We start from the raw sequence: 22,494 nt of genomic DNA, 5'->3' as shown, positions 1-22,494 counted from the left end.
TAGATTGTCAACGCGACTAAATAATCTTTCCATTATATTCAAATGGCAATTTGTTTTAAAAGCTTGGAAAAAATTGCTATGCTTTGCTCCTTCAATTGGGAGGATGACATTTGGTATTAACACCGGCGGCCTTTCAAATAATGGTAAGATTCCAGACGATAGAGATGGGAAGAATTGTAGGGTTGGCAGCGTGATTTAAATTTCCACCATTAGGAAATCTCTTATTCATCCCTCACATAACGAATGGAAAAGTGTTGCAAGGTAGGGAAGGGAAGGGAGGTTTGAGAAGGACATGTCATGTGCTTTGTTTACAGAAAGAGAGAGGTTGCAATGATCCTTGTACTTGATCTTGAGTGGCTTTGTTGCGACGACAAAGATCCGACAGATCTTCGAGGGAACTTGCAAAGCCAGGATTGTTCTCACCAGCAGCTGCAGATGATATTGCTTGCAAAACTGACCATCTTTCTTCATTTGTTATTGCTGTGGTTGGTATCAAGTTAATTGCCTCTTGTGACCACTTAATTGCTTCACCTCCATATGTTCGTGCCAGTGAAAAAATAACGCATATCACCTGCCATATTTTGTTGAGTATTTTCAATGAGAGATAAAATTTTGATCTTTACTAATATAGGGTTAAAATGTTGAATCAAATGAAATTTAGAACAATTTTATTTCAGAAACTGCTATTTTGATAAATAGGAGATTTTCTACTGGAAATCAAATTGTAATATTACTATTAGGATTAGCATACAAATGTATAGTTTTGAGTCAAACTCATTGACCCATGACTCAGGAAGGGCAATTGCTATTTTACTGTACCTCTTCAACCCTAGATTCAGGAAGAGCTCCAACCAAACAGGCTAGGAGAATTCTAGTAAGATTTGCACCACGAACTAACATAACGGTATCGATAACTGAACGGTACTGATTTGTTGTAGGGGACATCGTCGTGTCAAAGATATCTGTCAGAAATGTCAAAATTGATTGGCATGCTTCCCTGTATGCAAGACAGAACAGAAAAATCAGATATTCTGATGCGCAAAAAAGAACGATTTCTACGTGTGTTACACATTAAATTAGAGGCCTCAGTACTGGAGCATGAAGGAGATCCAAATGCTCTGGGTCGATTCTGCGTCAAACTTAGGCTTGTAGTGGTCTGCTGGGAATAGCTGAGGACCACGTGTTAGAGCTTCTAATTGTTTCAATGTTTTTTTTACCCTAGAAGTTCAATGATCAAGTTTTGGGCCACACCCAATGAGCTAAAATTTAAATCTCATGAAATATGAAAACTTAATGTAACATATGACTGTGATTAACAGATTTTTCTCAATTGTCGTCTGATGGTCAAACAAAACTTGAATTAAGTGGGCATAGCATGTGTTTAGAGATGCACAATTGAAAAAATTCCAACAGAATGGCTCACCTGACATTGCTGGACAACACATACGTAGCAGCTTAGATCCAGAATTCATTTATTTACCTGTGTTGTATTGTGACGCCAGTCATTGCACACTCAACGAGTGAAGCAAAAACACTCGAGAATATTAACAAACGCGGGCAGTATCTAATGCATCTTGATGCCAAAAGAAAACAATCATCTGCGATATCTGGTCTTGACGTAAATTCCTGGATCACAAAAATTTAGAAAACAGAAATTAGAAACTATTCTACATGCCCGCACTATTTTATCATTTCTATGATATATCCGAATTCAAGGAAAACAAGAAACCAACCTGAATTGTAATGAGGAAGCCTACAGTTTGCCCAAAAAGCTCTGTAATCAAACCTCCTAGATAATTTGCACATGAAGTATCACTGCCAAAAACCTGTGCATTTATAGCGATTTGTTATGAGATTCCATTAAAAAGACATTGCAATTTTCAAATTTTGTAAGCAAATAAAATCTTCAGATTACCTTGATTACTTCACTTGCAAGATAAAGAAAGCAAGACTGACGGTGTTTTGTATACTGCATTTGGACCTCCTGTAACATATCATCCATATTGACTGCCATGGACTTTCCACATGTTCTAACCTGCAAGAACAAGCATTCTATTTAAACTATATGGAATATTTTTATTTTATAATCATCTCCAAGAAAGTATTGAAACAACATTTTGTTTCTCCGTCCACTGTAATTTTCTACTCACGGCATACTTGCATGCCCTGCAAAGCCGCTCCATGGTTATCATATCCCAAGCTCGTCTACAAAGCCAACTATCACTTGTCAGCGGAATGGAAGTAAAATTTAAATTGATTGTTCAAAAAATGTAAAACAAATGGGTACTTTCTCTGATATTGTTAGTTGTGATCCAGTTAATACTTACTGGTCAAAGATTGCTTTCAACATCGGCCACATTTTTTGGAATGCATCTGTGACAACTTCAGGAAGGTTCACAAATCTGTAAAACCAAAGATAAGAACATGGCCTACCAGATATTGAGTAAAGTAAATATACATACGTGGAGCACCAATTCAAGCCCACATTAATATTTTTCCATGTAAAAGCATTACAATTACCTGAAAATATTTGCTATACGATCAATAGGAACAGTGTACCGATTTGCATTAATCTGTTGAGATGATTGCGCATGTTGTGTTATGACTTGCTACAATCATCAGAAAAGTGCTATATTGTCATCATGAATATTCTACGAAGATATTTCAAATTAGCAAAAATCTGAAAGCAAATGCTTTCTACCTGCAAAGGAACAACTACTGGGATCCACAATGAGTCGAGTGCACTCTTTGCATGCTCTTCTGGAAGGGCAGTTATAACCGCACTGCAAGATGTTTTTGTACACCACTTAGGAAAAATAAATTGGAAGCCAAAAATGCAAGTCCAAGTTTTTTTGTTCTGTATTTTAAAAAGCTTCTGGTTGGGACTCGTGTATCTGGGTGTAATAAGAAAGCTACCTCAAGGCTTCAATAAGTTGCAAGGCATCATCATTGGACAGCTTGTAATTACTTTGTTCACTTAAAGCCTCGCGATAAATCACAAAAAGACCGTCTAGTGAACCAGCTAGCTTGTCCCTGCAAGCTGTCATCCCCCAAAGAATCATTAGGGATTTAAGACAGCTGGATATCATTAACCACATAAATATTCAAAATATCTATTCTAACATGTCACACCCCTCATGGTCCGGGAGCAGTAAAGTATAAAAAAAAAATAAAAGGAATTAAATGGACATGAAAGGGGGAAGGACAGACAGAATGACATTCTGCAAACACATTATAACAGGTATGACAACCAAGAGTGCAGGGAGCTGTGCCATTAACGAGACATGGCACCACAAGAGGAAGACACACACTGGTTAGAGTAGAGGTAAAAGGAATTAAAAAACAGGCTAAGTTGTGGACATTCATCATTGCATTAATAAATATTAAAATGAGTTATGAGAGTAACATTATTGCAGGATATGCACAGAACTGATTTGTTGAAAGTATATAGAAAGTTTGAAACTTTCGAGCAAAGGCAATCAGCTGGTGTAAAAGCCAGATTGAGGAATTTTGTCTGACACGTTGATCTGCTGTGAATCACAACACCAGACATTTGTTTTTTCAACCAAGAAGCACATTCTGACAGGAAGCCAGGACTATAGTAGGGGCTAGCCTCCCCTAGATTCTCTATATGATTACCCAAGGCACTGTATCCCTTCTCAATGCTTCTGCTTTTGCATAATTGTGGCCTATATTAAAATATGAAACTGAGGCAAAGCTGAAACAAAGTGAAAAACTAAGATATCAGATCCCAGTTTGTTGAATTTTGGCAAGACACAGATCTACCAGAAACTTACATGGAAGATCGTTTTCATTGTATCTAAGTGGAAATAGCGTATTAAAGCTTAGGATTGCCTATTAAACGATCTACAAATTAGGATGTAAGGCAAGGGTACTATGCCAAATAAAAGTTTAGAGGCCCAAGTAGGAGATGGAGAGAGAGGGGAGTTTGAATCGTTCTTCTGAATCATGTTCAACATCAAGCTAACTCATTTACCATGTTGGTTTCTATGCATAAGAGAATACCTGTATACAAAAAATGTAAAATGCAGGTTTCTATGCAGCAGAGGATACCCTATATACCAAAAATATGGAATGCAATGATTGCAGGATGTGCAGTACAATATTTCTGAAGATGGTTTTGTGGAATTCAACAATCATAGGAGATGCACAAAATAGATTTCTTGTAAAAACTATCTTTATCCTCAAAGGTGGCACCTTGGGGTAGCAAAAGATTGTGTTGTCTCTCCCAAATGGTCTTTAGGCTTAGGTCTAAAGAACATCTTTCTAGATGCCTTTGAATGCCTCCGAGGTAGAGTGCTATAGCCCTAGCATGCAAGGAATCCTAAGGCATCAAGAGGGAACTCCAGTCTATTCATGGGAGAAACTCATTTCTTAATTGAAGAACACCAAATAGGAATCAAGCTGTCAAATGATCATTTCAAAAAAGCTTCTTCAATTAGTACTTATTTTGGAGGTTCTCTATCTAAGGAATGGGAAATATTTTTAATGGCAAGAGATGAATGATTACCGGATTTATTCGATTAAAAAATGATTAGTCTTTGACAATAACATGATACCTTTTAAAGATAAGGTGATGATAATGTGTATGTGTTAGTATTCTAGTGGCATGTCATAGACAACATCTGCTTAGGCAAAATGGAAATCAAACATCATTGCATATTTTATTTATAAGTGGAGCTGCACTAAGAAATATACTGGCCATTATTTAGCTCTCAATGTGGACTATTGGCCTTAGTAAATGAAGGGTGAAATAAAAAACTTGTTTGAGCTTATAGCATGATTAATGATAAATGCAAGGATGATGTGGGTTTTATAAGGTTGTTAGTATACTATCTTGGCCATACATTTGATATTAGTAGGCTGTTCTTAAACTGGTGATGGTTTTGAATTAAGATGCCTTGCTATATGGCCTTGGAGACAATTGCAAGAGAACATTAAGAATCACTGTAGCTCTTGGAATTTGGGAAATCTTGCAATTGACTTCTTGGCATAAGTTATTGATTGACTTGAGGGTCTACTGCCCTTATAATTTGTCTCCTAAATGCTTGAGCTAAGAAATTATCATATCATTAGTGGTTACTAAATTATGAGGACTATAGATCGAGTTTAAAGGCCTTGCATCTATGTTGTGTCATGTCTGGTTGCTACTTGACACACTACGTTGGACATTGAAATATGCGTTATGATTTTATGATGATTCTACATGCTATGAGTACTAAAAATGAGAATAAGGAACGATATGCAAACTCAATATTGCAATAGGGGTCACTTACTGCTTACCCTTAAGTTCATATATGATCTAGTCCTTGAACTAAACTATCATAAGGTTCAAACTATTATCATCACTAATTTATGAAATGTGTCTATTTATTTGGAGGTCGAACAGATATAGTGTTTCCAAATATCTTTAGTATGACTTGAGTATTGATCAATGCACAAAGCAATTTATAACTATTGTGGTAGATCATTTGAAGTTTAGATTGGCTTTTTTCCAATGGCATACTTGCATTAGATGCAAAGACCTACCCATCTTAGGATTTTAATACTGGCAATGTTGTATCAAAACAAATGTGTCTCCTACATTACATCTACCTGATGTATGGTTTTCAACGTTTTGATTGTTAATACAGTCCAAGTGATCAACAGTATAGGTACTAATCTTGGGTCTCTGCTAAGACCATAAGATGGGGCCCACATTACAATATGTAATGCACCAATGTTTCTTGTTTTGGCTAGTGTGTACTACAAGGAAGGAGCATGCATTGATGTTACCTCCACTCCTGACACTATTTGATCAATATGTATGTGAGTCAATCATGGTGTTCTTGTGGGAAGCTTGTCCCAAATAGTTTGCTTGTTATTATAAATACATCATTCCCAATGATGATGAATATGGAAGGCTTTCTTGTCATCGTAAGTGGCAGTGGATTGAGAAAAAGGATGGGACCCCTAGCACAACATGGGATGCACCGACATTCCTGCAGGCTTCTATTACTGCACTGTGGGAAGGAAGTGATGTTTGCAATAAGGTCACAACTACTTTCTTTTGAATAGTGGCTATCCAGCCACAAATTTCCCTTTTTGTATGTAATCTTCTATAAAGGAAAAAAAGCTAAGTGTCCCCTTCATAAGACCAACAAAATCCATGGCTGCGTAGTCGCTGCCCCTTCCTTTTGTTGGCTGGTCAATAAGTGTACTTGTGAGCTTGCTAACTTGTTTACACTGTGTAATATGCACTGGGTTGTTGAGCTAGTTATCCTATGTATAGGCAAGGTACGCCTAAGCTAACCACCTTACATACCTATGAGAAGTGTAATAGCTAATCACCCATGTGCATATGGCGCAAGTGAGGGCTAGCTGCATTGGGTATGAGTTCTCCCTAGTGTTTGTGTACAAATATCAAAGCTTTTCGATTCCCAGAAATCAATACAAAGGCCACAAATGAATCCTCAAGGATTATATTTCAGTCTAGAGATGACACTGACATTGGAAATGCCACGTGTCAGTATCTAAGTAATGGCATCTGTCGCCACAAGGTCCACAACCATGGTTGGTAAGGTTTTGAGGTTGGCACCTCTAAATTAGATGGAAGATGCTTGGTCAATTTATTAGTGCTTGTGGTGAATTGAAAAAGAAAATAGTAGTAACTGAGTAGTGGTTGATACATACTAACAGGAAATCATGTGGCTGATACAAGGAATTGATAAGTGCTAAGGCGGGTAAAAGATAAGACGAAAGTCTGGAAATATGTATTCAAAATTTTAGTCACAGAGATGTGACAAGAGCAGAAGTATCATCCACATCTATAAATGTCAATAAAGATAAAATGACAAGTAAAATTCTTGAGAGTAGTTGTTGCTTCTTCTTAAGGTGAAATGAAAAAAAAATCTTCATTTATGAAATACAAAAAGAGGGGAGATTTTTAGTTCTCTTTTGCACATTCCGAAGTATATGAAATGAGAACCCTAAATGTTATCTGCAAACTCAGAATAAGTATGGTTCAAAGTCTCAGACCATGAAACACCAGGTGCATGGATAAAAGCCTAGGTATTATAAAACACGACAGCTGGCTTTTACAGTAGGGGCTTTATTCGCATTTTCTAAGTGGCAAAAAATACCTATTTAAGAAAATTCTAGGGAGTTTTGGTGAGGTACCATTGCAAACATTTCTCAATGCCAATGAAGCTGCAATCGAAACATCTGGTGCTGTAGTCATGCCTCTAATTAGAACCTGTATAATGGAAGGCAGAAATGATGGTGCACTAGGTGCACTTCCCAGCCATTTTGAGTATCCCGCAATGGTCAAACATTCTGCATCCAATTGTATAATCATGTACATGCATGAGTAAGATCACAATCCACACAAATAACATTAGCAAGAGACTCATAACCAGTCAATCTCGACATAAGCTACTGAATAATAAATCTGTAACAAAAAAAATAGTATGCTTGAACAATAACAAGCACCCTTGATTGTATAAATATGCACCCCGATCACATTGATGCGCACCACATGAATAACACTTTAAAGTTTACCTGTGCGAAGAAGTTGAGATTGAAGAGGTAATTTTGGTAGCAAGTCCATAACCTACAAAATATCATCTGACATATAAATATCTAATCCGTGTTAACTTCTTAAGTAAATAGAAAATTCTAGGTCCATGTCACATTTCCAACAGCTCATGTTTCCTACATCAAATATCAATTTCTAGTAGATTAAATTTTAAGCTCCAATGATATTCACAACCTTCAGCTTTACTGTGATTTATTTAATCGATTGCAAACATATTTCTTAATATTAATATGTATTTTTGGAGTGCCGTCGAAACACAATTTAATCATAAGAACCAATGGCAGTTCACTTTATAGTTTATAGTATTATACCCCTTACATTTTGACTGTTTCAAAATATAAGAGCCCAAATTCTTGAGATGTAAACACAATATTTGGAATCTTGTTGCTATTAATCAGTTTAAAATAATATATTTTCATAAATATACTGATTTCTGAAGCTAACCTGTGGCATTATAACTTCCTCTGACGTAGAAACTGCTCTTGATATGGCTCGAATACAATATAATGAAGCTTCTAAAGGTCGCCAATCCCAAGATGCATCATTGCCAACACTTCTTGCAGCCAGCTTCAATTCATATCAGCTCTTTTTCAGTACTCTATATCAGGCAAGTAAGTTCCAAATATTCTACTTATTGAAAGAATTTATAAAATGCAAGGTAAATGGAACAAACAAAGCAAATGAGCACGGCATTATGATACCCTATGACTATGCATTGGAAAAGTGAGTTTTATAAACTAAAATGATTTACAAAACCATAAGAAATGGCCTTTGTGAAAGCATTTGGATATCTGTCTAAGCATTTCCTGTAACCTCAAACATGATGGGAAAGAGAAGCCTCTACTTGGATAAAGTTATTTGACAGAATCTTGAGTATGTTTTCGCCTCCCAAAACTGAAGCTGCATCCATCAGGATGTCTGCAACAGCTGACAACAGAATCTAATGTTGGTTACAATTGAAATTTAGAAAAAACGCCAAACGGAGAGCATACACATAAATTTAAAAATAAAAGTGTGGTTATTAACAGAATAATGAAGGAAAGATCCTTAAAGAAGAATGATGTATATCTCCACAATAATATGCATTGTGGCACATTTAAAAGTGTTAGTGAGACAAAGGACGACTCTGATAATGTTAAAACTGAATAAGCACCCAACATAGTAGGCTTTTGTGTTACTGTGGAGAGTTTCTGCCAATCGTGCATCTAGCACCCACAAGTGACGTACCTGATGAGTGACATTGATAGAAAGACAAATATAATATAGTATTAATTCTGAAAAAGAATTGCTTAAATAGAAGACAAATCTGATGTATTATTTGCCCCCATTAGTGCTGATATTGAAACCCCTGATCTAATATATCAAAACAAATACATAAATTAACAACTAAAGGAAGCAAGCAAGCAGCTTCACCCTTCCCTCCCTTTGCTGTAGTAGGGGGTAGGAGTAGGCGCCACCCTGCACATCCAAACATTTGATCCAGAAGCTCAGAGAGGGACGTCGACTTTATCAATTGATCGAGTGAACATCATGATGTCATTTTCACCATTCTCAACTTGTGGAATTAATTAGGAAACATAACTGAATAGACATCCTTGGGAGTAAACCAAATATGAAACTCCGAATAGGATCATGTCTGAAGAGGACACAAAAGGAAGAAATGGAGCATATTGATGACTGTAGAAATTAAATATGAAACTAGAAGTGCCTAAGTATATGCATAACTAAATTATTGTAAATTCGTAAGAATCAATAGCTCCTATTATTTTGTTTTCATTAGTCTGTTTGGTATATCAATCTTTATTTTTTCATTCAAAGTTGCACGGATACGGATAAGAATATAAATACAGATGCAATATTGGATCCAGATAGTACTATTTTTCAAGACCCATAGATATGGCTGTATACAACATTCATAAATACACACATTTAACATAATTTTCTATGTAGAGATTTTCATCACTACAAATGCAACATAAATATATTATTTGTGCATAAATAATAAGTTATATTTAACAAACCATGATGTACACAAAAAAATAAAAACCATGACCTATAATTAGGTTAACAATTATTTCATTAAAATCTAAATTTAGATAAAAGAAAGTAAAATTTAAATATTAATTAAAAAAGAAGATTATATTCTTATTAGACTTCCCAATTAAATATAAATAACTAGACAAACAATAGTAATTTTAACTTGATAAAATTTCACAAAATAATAGAAAAGTAAAATAGAAGTGGCTTGAATGAATGCTTTAAATTAAGTTTAGGAGCATCCATTTTAGTCTGTTTGGTATATCAATCTTTATTTTTTTCATTCAAAGTTGCACGGATATGGATAAGAATATAAATACAGATGCAATATTGGATTCAGATAGTGCTATTTTTCAAGACCCATAGATATGGTTGTATACAATATTCATAAACACACACATTTAACATAATTTTCTATGTGGAGATTTTCATCACTACAAATGCAACATAAATAATAAGCTACGTTTAATAAACCATAATGTACCCAAAAAAATAAAAACCATGACCTAAAATTAGGTTAACAATTATTTCACTAAAATCTAAATTTAGATAAAAGAAAGTAAAATTTAAATATTAATTGAAAAAGAAGATTATATTCTTATTAGACTTCCCAATTAAATAAATATAAATAACTAGATAAACAATAGAACTTGATAAAATTTCACAAAATAATAGAAAAGTAAAATAGAAGTGGCTTGAATGAATGCTTTAAATTAAGTTTAGGAGCGTCTATGTCAAATTAAGGAAATTAGTGTTTTTGGGCCAATGTGGAAATAGTATTTTGCATGTGCCCGTGCACATATTGTTTTATGGGCACCTGTCAATATGGTATCTAACACAAATAGGTCAATAAACACATCCAAGTGGGGGTATGTAGCTACTCTTCTTATCCTTTTCCATAATACCCTCAAATTTTGGATATTAATCAATGTACCCAAGGACACGTACCTATTGGCAAAATGGTCAACACTCCCCTCAGGATTTGTGACAAGGGACTAACCGCATCTTGTGGATTCTTTATGTGTGGTGGTTATATCGAGCATTGACATGTCAATCTTTTGGTGCAACAGGAACCACACTTGTAACAAGTTGTATCAGAGCTTGGTCACAGGTTCAAATCCCCTCAATCCCCTCAAATTCGTGACAAGGGACTAACTACCTCCTGTGGTTTCTACATGTCTAGTGGTTGTATCAGTCATTGACATATTGCTCTTTTGGTGCAATGACAACCACACTTGTTACGGTATCATCCTAAATCCCAAGCATTCATAGAGTGGGGACATCCCTAGAATGTGGGACAACATTCCCAAGTCCCCAGTAGCACCACCAATTTTAACACTCACCAACGGGAATGCGAGGACATCCCAACATTCATCAAATGCTGAGGGGGATGCTTGTGTGTCCCTTGAGCGCCTCAGGGATGCCTCCCACGACGACAACTTAAGGCACATATTTTAAAAAAAACACTTCTTTTTATCATAGATTGATGAGGATGAGGATGTGTTAGATGTAGAGCTGGTAGGTGTTCCTTTGGTGGCTCTTGACCTTGGCGAGTCTAATAGTTCGAGGGATGATTAGCCTTCTTCAATACATTTTGATTTTATACTTGTTCCGATATCATGATATTCATTGTAATCATCTTTATGATCAAATACTTTTGATATCATATAAAAGTTTGGAATCATTTTCAAGAGTATAAAATAATCTTTTTGAATACTTAAAAGATTAAATTTACTACTTAATCTGTAGATCTTGCTAAAGGAATTTGAAATTTGAATTAGTAACATAATGATGTTGAATCGGTTATTAAGACATGGATAAAAGGAAAAACTATGCAAGAGGCACCAACTATTTCAACAAAATGCACCTCAATGAACCCCAATCGCACCTTAGGTCTACCCATATAGATAGTATACTGAAACATGGAAGACCCCAACAAACACACGAAACACATCTAGACAGAAAGTACAACCACTGTCCCAGCTGACCCTGGCTGCCCTTGAGTAAAATTAAGTTGGTATCTGTGAATTTTATGGTGGAAACAAAGCACATCCCAAGCCAAGGAAACCCCAAAGCAATCCAATAGTAAAGGATAACAAGGACTAGTACAAACACTGCCTGAAATTAATCCAATCGTATTTCTGCATGGGACCAAGAAGAATCAAGATTTCTTATTGGTCTAAGAAGGAACTCCTAGCAAAATTATATATCAGAGCAAACCTAATTCTAATAAGAACATCTCAGACAGACATAAATGTGTTTGCAAGGGCAGGTAAATTTGGGCAAGATCAAAACTCCAACAGAAATTTTGCACTACAGACAAAATATTTCCATCATTGCAACAAGCCCATAATCTAGTTAAGGCTGTTACATACTTTCAAAAACTATTTAAAAAACATACCAGTCAGGGATCGAAGAAATCTAAATATAGAAGGCTGAAGCACTTTGTGAATATGAAATAAGTTACCTTGTACAACAACAATAGGCAAATTGAGTTTGCAATTCAACTGTCTTCTTTATGATGTATTTGGCTGCATATTGTTAGGTAACTACACGTGAAGTTCATCCAAAGAGACTCTGATAACTAAACTGAATATTCGTATTGACACCCACATAAACTTGGCTTATTTTACAAACCAATTTAACAAACTTAATATGTTTGAGATCTCTTGGGTCAAATTGAGATGAGTCCAAGTTCCTTGCCTTGCTTCTCAATTACAGATGACAAAACACAGAAAAGACATTCATGCTTCAATTTCAGGAATTTTAAGTTTCCTACGTTTTCTCTCTGCTTTTATTCTATCTTTTACTCGATCATTACAAAAACTTGACATTCATGATTTTTTCAATGTTGCTTCAAACTCTTGAGGATAAACATGACATGGACTCCTAATCTTTTATATATTAGGCATGCTACATAGAAATTTGCATGAGTCAAGTTTAAGAGAGAAAACTCTATCCTGCAACAGCTGACAACTATAAAATCCACTAAATGAAATGATGCTTTTATCATCAAAAAACAACTCTAAACCACAGAGAAACAAATGGGGAAAACAAATTTGATAGCATGGGGAGAGAAATGATACACATAATGATGATGTAAGCCACTTAATTGTAGTTCATACCATATCTAGTTCTTTTGAAATCTGTGAGAATCTCCATTGACCACTGATCATAATTTTCAGGATAGGTTACTCGGAAACAAACCTACAAAGAAATAAGATTGAAGACAATTTCAGTGAGTGCTGTGTTTGAAAACCCCACTTCTTAGGAATCGAAGTATATAAACTAAAAATCCATCAAAGAGAAAAGAAAGGCAGTTCACCAATGACACTAATAATTCAAATATTGGACGGAAGAGAGCCAATCTCCTTTCTTTTTCAGCATCAATACTTGCATCATTTTGAAAGGATACATAATATTCCCTGTACACAGTTTTATATTAGAGCTAAAAATTGCTTTACACAGAAGACTAACCTTAAGATTAGTTAGTCTTCAGCATAGCATTTTTCGTTAAAAATATGTTCAATTTGTTACCGCAAAGCTTACCTTCTTGTCAAGATAAGTTGGAGGCTATGCCAGAAGTTGAAACTCATTGCAGCTATATCATAATCTGGGTGTGATGTAACTTCAAGAATGGCATCAACAATCATTAGCGACTCTTGAGATCCTGAAAGTCAAAATACAATTGAATCAACTTGCAAGGTAAACCTTTACAGAAGAGTGCTATCAAAAAAAGCTCAACTATACTTATGCGTACCAGTGGCTATCATCCGAGCATATGCATCACCCATTTCAACAAATAAGCGAGCCATTCCTTTCAGAGTCTCTTCATCCTGCAAAGAAATCTCACAGCATCAGAAAGTGATTAAAATACCTGGAGATATAGTTATTTCATTTAAATTTATGTACAACTAAGGCAAAGACAAGAGATATTATTATTTTGATAAACAAATGCATCCACAAGAAAAAGCTGTAAGACTAAATATTAAATAGAAATTCACCTCCATGGATGTTTGACCCATTCCAGCCTCGCCCTTAGAACTCTTGAGTTTTGAAAACATTGTGGGAATAAGATATTTGTCTTACATCTTTCATGTAAGGAAAAATTGAAACTAGCAACCATAATGAGGAGGAAAAACAAGATACCTTTAGTGAAGCCACAAAGCGTGATCTAAATCCCATTACATGAGGCACAAGTAACTGAATTAAAGGCATTTGTGTTTGAAAATCATCAGGACTTCCTGAAACTGTGTAATGTATCAACTCACAGCTAGCTGCATAAAGGTCATTTTCTTGATTATTTTACCAACAAGGCACAATCAAATCTACATATTTTTTAAATTACTACGTAAGAAATTTATAAAGGATGGAATTACCAGGCAACATCTTGCCAAGAAATGCAGTACATCTACTGAATTACTATATTTGAATTAAATAATAGCAAAACTAAAACCCCACCAGTGTGATATGGTTTCAATATCCAGGAAAACGTGAGGATTATTTTTAGCAAAGAGATGCGAACGTGCTAGGAACTTAAAGATTTGGTCTCATACCATTTACTGCTGCATCAAAAAGCTTGTCTGAGTTCAAACCAGCTAGGGATGCTTGCACTAGATTATGAAAAGGAAGTGTGCTAACTGGAATTCTGAAAAATAATCATATCAGCATTGTTTTCTGATGCCCATGGCAAACAACAAAAAAAAAAGTATGGAAATTGATATTACAGCATCACAGGGAAAGCGAGAGCTACCCATTAATTAGTCTCAGCCAAGATGAAAAAGCATCTATAACCTGAAATTAAGTGTTAGTAGAATTTAGAGTTCCTGTAGTAAGACAAGCTGCACAAGAACTTTCTTGGTATTCATTTTTTTTTTCAAAATATTTTAATGTATAATAGAGACATCAAAATAATAATAAGAAAAAACTACAAGCTATTAAAGTATGTCAGTTTATATATAAATAGGATAATAAGGTTAAAAAGTGACCATAATAGATCAACAGGACTCTAAATTTACATATATTTTATAGTAAAAGAAAAGCACTTAACACATCAAGAAAATCATCCCCCCACAACAGGGAAGAGCATGCCAAATTAAGTTTTTTTTTGGTATTTTTATTTTTTCCTATGCATTAAAGAAGTCTGTTCATTTTCTTGCATCATTTCATGCAATATGTTCTTCAACTTTTATTGATGTGCTTATTTATATCCACAAATGCTTAAGAATGAAGATGGAGAGATTCATTATTGCAAGGAAGAATAGTTTGAGTTTTTGGAATCACGCAATAGATAAATCTGCATTTGATGTGCCTACTTATAATCTAAAACTGCTATAGGACTTTATGGAATCAAATTGTCAGGTGACATTCCAACAAGATTCCTACTCACTTAGCCTAGGTAATCAAAAGACAACAAAGCAATAATTAGCATTTTTTCTCAAAGGTAAATCCAATCATCGTGAAAAGTAGAATGTTATTTTATGTTTGATTCCTGTTGGATAATTGTTGCATACTTTCCATAATAGTCTAAATGAATCAATCTGACAAGTTTATTGGAAAAACACAATAGTATTTTATTGCATTTCTAAAAAAAATAAAAAATTTGGATTTTGTTAGGTATTTTTATTTAGTTTATTGGAAAAACACAATAGTATTTTATTGCATTTCTTAAAAAAATTGGATTTTTTTAGGTATTTTTATTTTTGCCTATGCATTAAAGAAGTCTATTCATTTTCTTGCATCATTTCATGCAATATGTTCTTCAACTTTTATTGATGTGCCTATTTATATCCACAAATGCTTAAGAATGAAGATGGAGAGATTCATTATTGTAAGGAAGAATAATTTGAATTTTTGGAATCCCTCTGCTGGATTCTCGCCAATAGGGTTTCCTAGGGTAAAATGCTGCATATCTTCTTTTCATTCTTCTTATTTGGTTTCAGATTGTAAATACACTACCTATATTATACATGTTTATCACACTTGTTTTGTCAACAATTTCAACAGCAGAATGTCATGCTTATACTTTACTTTTTCAAATGATGTGATATGCATGGAATATATTTTTTTAATTCTAATCGAAATGTTCAATATAGTGTTCTACATGGAAAGACAATTGACGAACCGATGTCCATCTCTAGATCCGATTTACAAATAAATACTAAGGTTTATAACTTTGGACACGTCATTTGAGTCTGTCACAGTTAGAGAGCCTCGGGTCCATGTTTCCATGATAAAGATTAACCTTGCAACTGTTGCTAATGTTTACAGCATTGCTTCTGTGAGCTTCTTCACAACCAGTTTCCACTCCTTTCAAATTGAGACAGCGAATCATTAGCTCACAAATTTCCATGCAACCAGAAATGAAACATTATAATAGAAAGGCTACACCAGAGAATAGGAAGGAAACTTGATAGAAGCCAATACTCTGGCATCAGAAAGTCTGAGAAGGAGAATTCATAGCACAAAAAGTAAAATATTGTGAAATTTCAAGTATGTTCAGTGCTTAAAAACATTGCTCTTGGGCACATTGCTTAGAACATAATTTATTTTTGCAGTCAAATCAAACTTTAAATGTTCCAGAAAGAAGTCAACGCTCAACTGTGTTTCAACTTATGTTCGTTTACCAAGAAATGCAAATTATAAGATACCATTAATCCTCACTCAGAAAAGTAAAAACAGAATAATTGACTAACAAATACCTGCTCATGATATTCTTCAAAAGCCAGAAATGAATCTAACATGTTAAAAGCAACTTCAACTGATGCAGCAAGTTCTTTCTGAAATTGTCGATGCCGTTCTGGACGAGCTGCAATTTTGTAGCTATGTGCTTCCTAAGCAAATCAGTACAAGAAACTATAGCTATTAACACTATTATATAAACTACTCAGAATTCCATTGTTACTTAAAAGGGATTAGAGTCTGGTACATTGCTTCAAGGCAACAGAATCTGCAACTAAAAGTAAATAAGATAAATCAACCAATTAGGCTAGTTGTGGCGCTCACATGCAAACTGCAAAAATGTCTAATGACAGAAATAAAGGTTGTCAATTTGAAAGAAGCAATGCTGACTAGGAAGGCAAACATATTAATTTAAAAGAGAGACAATAATATAAATCTGACGAGGTGAATAAATCACATTGATTTGGATTGTATGAGATTCATGTTAATTTGGAAGACAAAACTACAACAGATAACTCGAAAATGATACATAGCACCATTGATCAGTAAGAAAGACATTAATGCACAATGCGTATCTCTTAACATATTACTCATTCCTACTTATAGCTGTAAAAATATGAGATAAAGAACCACAAAAATGCCAGTTCAGAAAATAGTATCTGTAAAATCTGCATAGACAACTTATTTAGATTTTAGTCTAATGGTTCACCGACTAATAATGTAATAAAGCTTATTGATTACCAACTTTTCTAGATGTCTTAGCTTGCACAACATTTGATCACAAAATCTTGAAGACAAAAAAAGTATTTATTAACAAGCAGCAATTTGTAATCTTCAAATTTATTAGAATCTAAAAACAATATAAAAAACATCTGAACTTTATTTGAAATTGCTTCTGTTAATTACTTTCAAGAAATTCTTTGTATTCTGTTAGAGTATGTAGAAGCTTTTTATTAACTGTTAGAACCAGCTTCTAATTTGGTTAGTACACGACCTGCTCTGCTCTCTCAGAATTTTTTTTTTGAATGCTAGACACATCTGAGGGAACAATATTGCAATGCCCTACAAGCTTCCAACACATAGAATGGACTCAAGGATTCGTACATCTTTATTAAAGTGAATTACATTTATCACATTATGTGTTTCTAAGCTCACTACCTCTTGTAATCTTTCAAAGCATAACTTAAACCTTCAAAAAGGTATTAAAGTTAAAATTTAATGCGCACTAGAAAAGATGGTGCTTGGTTTTAAAGGTTAAACATTAGTGTAGTTGAGGGAAATTCACACTGTTATGAAGAAGGTGGCATCACCAAAGATGGAAATGTGTTATTGTAGGCTTCTTTGCATCTAAACTTGTCTTTATCTGATATAATAGGACTTGAGAATTATCATAGAGGGACTGACAATGGTAATTGAGATCAATACTAAATATATCTTGATAGAACCTACCTAAACAGTTAGGTATTCTATTTGAGAGTGGCATGACATTTAATGTAGTTTGTGGGGAAGAAAAATATGCTTCCGAGGTAATATCACAAATGGTGTAAATTCTGAGAAAATGTAGTAAGGTAATACTTATAAATGGCTTAAGCATCAGGACAAGTTAGTAGTTTAATATCCAAAATAGCCTAATTTGCTGGAAAAATTGGTGGCCAAGAAAGTCCAAAATGAGGGAAGTAATAAATGTTAACATGTTAAGAATGTCACCCTAAAGATCTGTCTATATTTTGCATCCAGTATTTCAGCCCCATCACTGCCATAGCCAATTTTTAATTAGTAGCTTACAGTGCTTCTGAAATTGCACGCCTAGTACAGTTCCTATTATCTAAGTGAAAGATATAAGTCCTTGTGACGCCATCATTGCTTGCTTTGGATAGGTTTTTCTTCCATCTACCAGTGCTATTGTAAATATGTGCTAAGAAGAGAAGTTGTGGAAAAAGGGAATTGAATACTAAAATGTAGAAACCTACTAGCTGAAAGAGTGAGTGTTTAAATTTCTGGTAAAAACGGTGCAATAAAAATTAGAACAGAAAAGAAAATCTAAGAGGGACTGGACGGTACAAGGAAAAGAAATGGTGAGCACTTCTGATTGTCTAGATGCCGAGGAAAAGCTATCAGGCACAATGTAATATACAGCTGCTGAAACTACAGAAGAATCCATCAAATTAGGTAATTATACTTTCAATATTTAAACTGTAATAGATAAGTTTGATGAGATCATAAATTTAAAAGTACTGGAAAATGAGCCACACCCAAACCAAAGGTTCTTTGGTCACTAAGAAGTCTGCTTGCTTAATGAGAGAGCACCCCAGCAGAAAACAGGGGGTCCTAAGTTCAACTCCAAGTTGGTCCTGAAAAGTTCAACATGATATCAGAATCAGCAGAGCCAAACCAAGCTAGGATTCCTAGCAATTGCAGTGTAGTTCAAAGGAGGTGTTGGAAAATGAGACAAGCCCTAATAAAAAATGAACCAATCGCAAAGAGGGCCTATAGCTCAGCGGTAGAGCAGTTTAAATCAGTGCTACAGGACTTGGTCCGACTCACCCAGACTCTACAAGTCCTAATGCAAGCTACGCCTACCAACACTAGACTCAGACTCTTCAAGTCTACCTGAGTTTTGGGAGACTTGCAAAGTCTAACTTGCCAGACTCAATGAGCCTTGCAGGCTAGACTCGAACAGGATTGGGGCAAAAAGTTTAAAATTTTATTTTTTAAAAATTGTAAAACAATTATTTGACATTTAGTTATTATTTTTTGTAAAGACTAATTGCCTTTCTATACTGACTTGGTCTACGACATGCCAATTCAGGATTCTCCCCATGTTTGCCTTCAAACCAGTCTCATTCTCTTCATCAAAATACATACACAAAATATAACATCTAAGTATGTCCCTTGTTGCATATCTCGGTATCTTTGAAGTCAAAGCCACAAGCAAGGATTATCTTACTTCATATATTGGACAACTTTTTAAGTGTACAAGGAATGGTCACTGCCATAAGTAAAGTTGGCGTGCTATAGTCATTGTAACTCATAGTTGGCAAAAATGAAATTTTCAGTATACAAAAATGTATCATAATGCCCTGCATAGACATCTCATTAAACAATTTCATCTATTAGTATCCTAACTAAGGTCACACTAGAACATAAATAGTTATCTTTTCATATAGCCGCTCCTCTCTGTTAATGAGCTTGACAACAAAACATGTAACAATGAAGACCTAGAGAAAAATTTAAAAATTTCTCACTTGAATATACACTAATCACTGAGACACGAGAAAATATCATGACTGCACATCGAAGACTTATCTTGAGCACCCTTCATAACTTACGATGATGTTGGGATGAGTAATGTAGGCTATCTTAGCTGAAGACTTATATTTTAAGTTTCGATATTTGTTTTGATTTTGTGGATTTCACATTCCATGAGTCTTGTATACATTTGAAAACTTGCATTTATACTTATGTGATCAATATGTACTTGTACATGTTAAGAAGGAAGGTGCTAGAGGGACAATGCGTCATGGATAGTTCTAATCTGGATATTAGGGCAGGGTATTGGATCATTAGTAATATTATGTTGTTTTCTATACATGGTGCTTTAACAATGGAACTCGATCTTCATTGAAATAGGAGTCTACTACACATCGAGTGAATGAGTTGCTCACCTAGAGCTTTGCTTGTCTTTGGTAGAGTATATGGGAAGGGGAGAAACTTGTCATTAAATATGAGGAAGAAACGAGTTGGGTTGCATTGGTGCAGACAATGCATATGGGGTAAGGATGCGCGGGCCATTCTTGTTGTGTAGATGAGACAAGTCCATGAATTCAATCACTGCCATTCTTTAGTTCTATCAAATGACATTTTACATTGCCTCATCTGCAATTACAAGTCACATGTCATTGAATCGAATTAAAAAAATTAGAGGATCTTGTGCCTTTGATTCCATTAAGGGGCAAGGAAAATTTACAAGTTTTTAAGGATTTGGAAGAAGCCTCTGAAAAAAATTGATCAGAAAAGTTGATTTTTACAGTCTTTCCCAGAAAACTAATAGAACAGTTTGCTACTTTTTATTTTGACATGGCAAATATAGTAGGAACATTGACGTTGTCTCTATGGGACTACTTTTGCAAAATAAATGATGTATTGTTTCTCATTAGAGGTTCTCCAAATCGGTCACATTTTTTCCGGGCTTGAAGTATGCTTCTGATTGTATATAAAGGTTTTCACACGGTAAAACTACAAAAATCAAAAAAATTCTTTCAGAAACGATGACGATCATGAATAAGTTGTTCGTCGAATAGAACAGGAAAATGGGAAATTGAAGAACACAATGAAGGCGAGTGGACAGAAATCTAGTTTTGTTTTGAATATGATAGTACAGAATCTACAGATTGCATAAAAATTGATGTTGAGAGATATCATATATAGTTACGGCTACATGCCTTTAGATGCAATCAAAACTGGTTTTGTTTCGATATCTAGAAAAGTAAGCATAGAGTTATTAGGGACAACCAATGCTATTGCATAAGCAACCAGAAACATTTTCTGGCTCTCTAAGTCCCTTATTTTATTTCATTTCACAAAAATCCAGATTTTCTCCTGATGAGTTATCCTAAATAGGAACTTCATTAAATTCACACGAGCTTGAACTAGATTGAGAATACAAGGTTTAATGGTTCTATCTACACAATGAACATAATCCTCGAGAAAAAGAAATGCAATGTATTTCAAATTTCAAATTTAAGATTCGACTATAAACTGTATTATGATGACAAAGTATTACCTGTGGTATTACTGTAAGGAACTCCAGAAGGCTGTGAATGTATTCAGGTGTAGCGCCCAACTCATTGCTCAACCAGTTCAAATGACCGCCATCCCACTCTTGTGCAGGGACGTGGACTGCTAGTGACGCCATCGCTATGCTAATCTGCATAAAGAAATTAAAACACAGCTATCAGGAATCCAAAAATATTATACTTCAGGGTCCCCAACTTGTCAATCATACCTGTGTTCTAACTTTTTTGGGACCTTTGCAAAACTTTTTCAGCAAATTCTGCAAATCAACAATAATTATTGTGTGAGCGACTGGAATGGGTGTCTGAAGAAGCATAACGTTACACTCAGTACCTCAATCTCTTTAACTCTGGGCCATACTAGACACCATTATAGATCAAGAATGGAACTGTCAAACAAGAAAAATGGAGAAAACAGATTGAGAAGAGTGGTGTTGTAGTTACCTTCAGTGATTCACGTAATGGCACAAAAGCCTCTGGTGGGAGTTCCTCAAAGTCTCGCTGGACCTGACAGTAGAAAAGGAAAAAGAGTAAATAAAATAACAATTTTGAAGTGCTGTAGGGAAGTTGGAGAAGCAAAAGGGCGACATGGTGATCAAGTACCACGGTACCTTAGCCTTGAGAGTCTGAGAAGAGAATATAAGAGTTTCTACATTACTGCTCGGATTATGAAGTAAACTATCGGACACCTGAGAAAAAGGCATTTTTACACGAGTTAATGAAAGGCGGAGGCAATGTAAAAGAGGAGGAAAAGAAGAACAAGAAGAAGAGAAGGGCATACCTGCCAGGCATCCCTACTTCGCTGGAAATCCTGCAACCATTTGTTAGCATCTCTGCGAACGGGATCATCAGGGTGATGGTACAGGGCTCTGAGAGCCGCTTCCACTTGTTGGCATTCCATTGGTACCAGTGGACAAGAATCAATTTCTTTATTTACAGCCAACCGCACCCGCCGTTCGCCGCTTCTCCTCTGCCCAATCCAATGCTCTGATTATCTGAATAGCTTATTAATGGAAATAGGCGAGGATCACCAACCGCCACAAAACGAACTTCCACACACGTCGCGCCAACTGATTTTTCCTTGTTTAAATTCCTTAAAAGTTCAAATTATTGTCCAAGAAATAGTGGATCTCATTTCTATACTGTAGAAACAGTTTCTAGTTTTCTTCCTTGTTAGCCAATAACTAGTGCCCAACATATATATATACTTTTTATTGATTTTTAGTCGGGAAGTAATATTTATAATGAGTATAAAATGTATTTAAATTTCAGTTTTAAAGAACTGAATACTTTTCAGTTTTCAGATTTCTTTTTGTTAGATAATAACAAGTAAGATTTAATTCATAGATATATGTGTATATATGTATATGTATTTCTGTATATACA

The 22,494-nt window shown here is 34.9% G+C and overlaps 1 protein-coding gene across 1 annotated transcript; it reads right to left on the bottom strand.

Annotated features, from left to right (window-relative positions):
* Positions 1 to 22,088, bottom strand: LOC149548230 (transportin MOS14-like). The gene is made up of 28 exons (XM_089792278.1): positions 21,890 to 22,088; positions 21,720 to 21,797; positions 21,553 to 21,615; positions 21,321 to 21,368; positions 21,099 to 21,242; positions 16,336 to 16,467; positions 14,388 to 14,428; positions 14,191 to 14,282; positions 13,784 to 13,911; positions 13,639 to 13,680; positions 13,395 to 13,470; positions 13,184 to 13,304; positions 12,960 to 13,059; positions 12,760 to 12,841; positions 8,442 to 8,524; positions 8,042 to 8,164; positions 7,561 to 7,612; positions 7,180 to 7,335; positions 2,917 to 3,040; positions 2,702 to 2,783; positions 2,521 to 2,609; positions 2,328 to 2,402; positions 2,151 to 2,205; positions 1,916 to 2,035; positions 1,734 to 1,826; positions 1,481 to 1,626; positions 820 to 997; positions 1 to 571 (listed from the first exon to the last, which is right to left on the bottom strand). The coding sequence occupies exons 1-28, from the start codon at positions 22,007 to 22,009 to the stop codon at positions 296 to 298; spliced, it is 2,919 nt and encodes a 972-aa protein (XP_089648404.1). The 5' UTR covers positions 22,010 to 22,088; the 3' UTR covers positions 1 to 295.
* Positions 22,089 to 22,494: the final 406 nt, after the last annotated feature.

The sequence above is a fragment of the Cupressus sempervirens genome, chromosome 7, assembly GCF_028749045.1.
Source record: "Cupressus sempervirens isolate cs-2001-9-10 chromosome 7, ASM2874904v1, whole genome shotgun sequence".
In the NCBI taxonomy this organism is placed as follows: Eukaryota; Viridiplantae; Streptophyta; class Pinopsida; order Cupressales; family Cupressaceae; genus Cupressus; species Cupressus sempervirens.
Note: the sequence above shows the minus strand (reverse complement) of the source record. Positions and strands in the feature narration are given on the sequence as shown.

Coding starts and splice junctions, on each gene's coding strand:
- LOC149548230 (XM_089792278.1), bottom strand. CDS start 22,009: ATGGAATGCCAACAAGTGGAAGCGGCTCTCAGAGCCCTGTACCATCAC. Junction 13,681..13,783: donor GCTTTGTGGCTTCACTAAAG/GTATCTTGTTTT, acceptor TCAAAACTCAAG/AGTTCTAAGGGCGAGGCTGG. Junction 2,610..2,701: donor CAGTAGTTGTTCCTTTGCAG/GTAGAAAGCATT, acceptor TGATGATTGTAG/CAAGTCATAACACAACATGC.